Source organism: Moschus berezovskii, chromosome 6 (assembly GCF_049115385.1).
Source record: "Moschus berezovskii isolate FMDL1 chromosome 6, NW_MosBer_1.0, whole genome shotgun sequence".
Classification (NCBI taxonomy): Eukaryota; Metazoa; Chordata; class Mammalia; order Artiodactyla; family Moschidae; genus Moschus; species Moschus berezovskii.
Window position 1 is genome coordinate 76,563,779 of NC_142465.1, and position 3,204 is coordinate 76,566,982.

Sequence of the window (3,204 nt, forward strand, 5' to 3'; positions counted from 1 at the left end):
CTATGTCAGGAAACCAGAGAAATAAATTGTAACTCTGGCTTGCTCCAGCTTCTCAGTTTCCACTTCTGCTTCCAGCCATACCTTCTCGCCTATGTGCAGTGGCAGGGTCAACATGCCAAAGAGATTCCTGGGCTCTTTGGCGGAGAGCTGATGCTTTTCTAAGACAGAACTTTTGTCCCTCATCAGCTGAACAGTCGCCTTGCAGTGATGGAGATCCACATCGAAGAGGAAATGGTAATTTCCTGGCACCCTGCACGCGAAGACCCCAGTGTCCTCCTGTAAGTCTCTCTGGGCATTGTACAGGACCTCTGTGAAGGGGACAGGCTTCGAAGGTGAAGGCAGCTGGCCACTGAGCTTCACAGTGAAGGTGGACTTTCTGTTGCACGGGCATTTTACACTTGGTCCTAGAATGCCCGTCATACCTGGTAAACCTGGTATCCCTTGGAGAAATGGACAAGACACAAGAAGGTCATAGAATCCAATAAAAAGATGATACCCAGTCAGTGTGTGAAACCACCACTTTTTTGTTCTTTCAAATAACATCATGGTTAAGAGATTGATCTTTGCTGTATGATTAAATGGTTTCAAGTCACATCTCTGAAACTGACCAGCTGTGTAATCTTACTAAAGTTAATCAACCTTTCTGGGCTGTATTTCCTCATCTGAAAATATTATTATTGATGTCTCATGTGATTACTGTGAAGTGGTAATGAGACAATGCGTGTAAGGTACTTACAGTACCTGTGCGTGGTGCATATGTGTTATTTCCTATATATTATTTCATCCAGATTTGGGTGGGACTAATCCTTGCTACAGCTTCCCTGGTGGCTCAGTCAGTAAAGAATCTTTTCCTATGTATTATTTCATCCGGATTTGGGTGGGACTAATTCTTGCTAAGAGCTTCCCTGGTGGCTCAGTCAGTAAAGAATCTACCTGCAATAAGGAGACCCAGGTTTGATCATCAGCAAGAATTTTCCTTCTCCAGAGGATCTTCCCAGCAGAAATTTTCCTTCTCCAGGGGATCTTCCCAACATTGGGAAGGAAAATTCTTACTAACAATTCTAATCTTACTGAAGACAATAAAAAGCCCTGGGTGTCTAAGTCTGGGGACCAGAAAGCCTTTGGATTACCAAATCTAACCCTTAAGGCCCATGATAATGGCCCCATAAGAGATGACACACAACTGTGATCTTTCCTGAGAGCCCCTCTTGGTCCGGTCTCATTGGTTACAGAAAAGTCCTGGGAGAGGAATCTGGGAAGAATCTTGCTTCAAAGTCAGGTGCTCCCTGGACATCATCCTTTTCATAAGAACTAGGTTTGGGGCTCTAAGTGCTCAATGAAATCCAATGTTCTGACGATACATGATGCCCTGCTACACTTATTAAACCCCCTTTTATTGCTGCTTATTAGACAGTCTGATTCATGATACTGACTCTACTTAGCACATGTTCCCACCGTGACTAAACCACATGGATCCCAGTTCCCTGTTTCTAGAACTAAGCCAGTCTCTCTTGTTCCCTGTGATTTGAGCTCTGGTTCCCTTGCCCTGGGATACAGCCCTACAGTTGACCGTTTCCTCCACATTCTTTTAATCCTCAATGCCTTGTGCTCCTGAGTTTATGAGGACTATGACATTCCTACCAAAAACATGAAACAAAAGGGGCAAATAAAAAGCAGAAAAATGTATTTTTCACCTCTGCGACCAGGAGGCCCTCTTATACCTGAAGGTCCTGGGTGTCCTGGTGGCCCCAGAGTTCCGGCACACCCTCCTTTCTCCAGGACAGCATTTGCCATTAGGATGATGCTGACCAATATCAGAAGATGTTGATTAAAGAAACAAAAAAAATTTTTTTTCTGTTTTTTATTTTGTTTTATTTATATATGAAGGGTGGATAGGTAGAGTTGCAACCTGGCCCAGGAAAAGTATCATATCTAGAAGTAAACACATGGACTCAAATAACAACTTTACCCTTACTAGTAAACTGAGCAAGTTACTCCCTGAAATTACCTTATCATTCATTATTGCTGTAGCAATAATTACTCGGTTAAAACTGTATCTGAATCCTGAAAGTTCAACATTTTTTCTCCATCTGTCTTTGAACTGATAGAACACAGAAAGCACTCAATCATAATTCTTAAATACAAAATCCTTTATTCTTATGGAACCTACTACATCTCTCTCTTCAGTTGCTAAGTCGTTTCAGACTCTTACGACCCCATGGAGTGTCTGCCAGGCTCCTCTGTCCATTGGACTCTCCAGGTAAGAATACTGGAGTGGTTGCCATTTCCTTCTCCAGGGGCTCTTCCCCACCCAGGAACTGAACCCAGGTCTCCTGCATTGGGGTCGCTAAGAGTCGGACACGATTGAGCAACTTCACTTTACTTTTCACTTTCATGCATTGGAGAAGGAAATGACAACCCACCCCAGTGTTCTTGCCTGGAGAATCCCAGGGATGGGGGAGCCTGGTGGGCTGCCGTCTATGGAGTCTCACAGAGTCGGACACGACTGAAGCGACTTAGCAGCAGCAGCAGCTCCTGCATTGCAGGCAGATTCTTTACCAACTAAGAGGGAAGCCCCAACCTACTACATACTGAATGCTTATTATGGAAAAGACATTGGGCTAGAAACATCATATCAGTAAGAAGTCATCACCTGCCTGGTATTTTTGCCATAAGCATCTTTGCCCCAAGTATTTTCACCACAATCATTTTTGCCACATAATTAATTTCCTATAAGGCAATTTTGCCATATAAGAAAAAATAACTGGCTGACAGTTTAGTTTCAGCTGGCTGACAGTTGTTTGGTTTTATTTCTCCATGGATGCAATACTCCCATTTTTATGTGGCATAAATCTTAGTCCTCATAATGGTCCTGATAGTGATGAGTAGCTGTGGTGATCTTAAAACAGTGGATGATAACAGCTACATATAAAGACTTAATAGAAAATAAGTGGATAAAACTTACTACAAGTGTGAAATAAGATAGTACAAAGTCAGACTGCATATCATCCTAGAAGATAACAACATATCAGTTTGGAAATCCTTGGGTGATTTGAAGGCAAAGGGTTGAACCAGTATTTCCCATGGAACTTTGGAACATCTGTCACTGGACATGTGCCACAATGTTAAGAGAGCAACAATCCTGCAGAGGATTTCACGATGCAATACAGAGCTCAGTTACAAATATGCATCCTAGTATTTGAA

The 3,204-nt window shown here is 42.6% G+C and overlaps 1 protein-coding gene across 1 annotated transcript; it reads right to left on the reverse strand.

Moving 5' to 3' along the window:
* LOC129536093 (protein HP-20 homolog) lies at positions 1 to 2,020 on the reverse strand. The gene is made up of 3 exons (XM_055394837.2): positions 2,009 to 2,020; positions 1,695 to 1,854; positions 1 to 440 (listed from the first exon to the last, which is right to left on the reverse strand). Exons 1-3 carry the CDS (start codon positions 2,018 to 2,020, stop codon positions 1 to 3), a joined length of 612 nt encoding a protein of 203 aa, XP_055250812.2.
* Positions 2,021 to 3,204: the final 1,184 nt, after the last annotated feature.

What these genes read in the sequence shown, in the direction of transcription:
- LOC129536093 (XM_055394837.2), bottom strand. An exon ending in AGGGCCTCCTGGTCGCAGAG is followed by an intron (nt 441 to 1,694) that starts GTGAAAAATACA and finishes CATTTCTCCAAG; the next exon opens with GGATACCAGGTTTACCAGGT.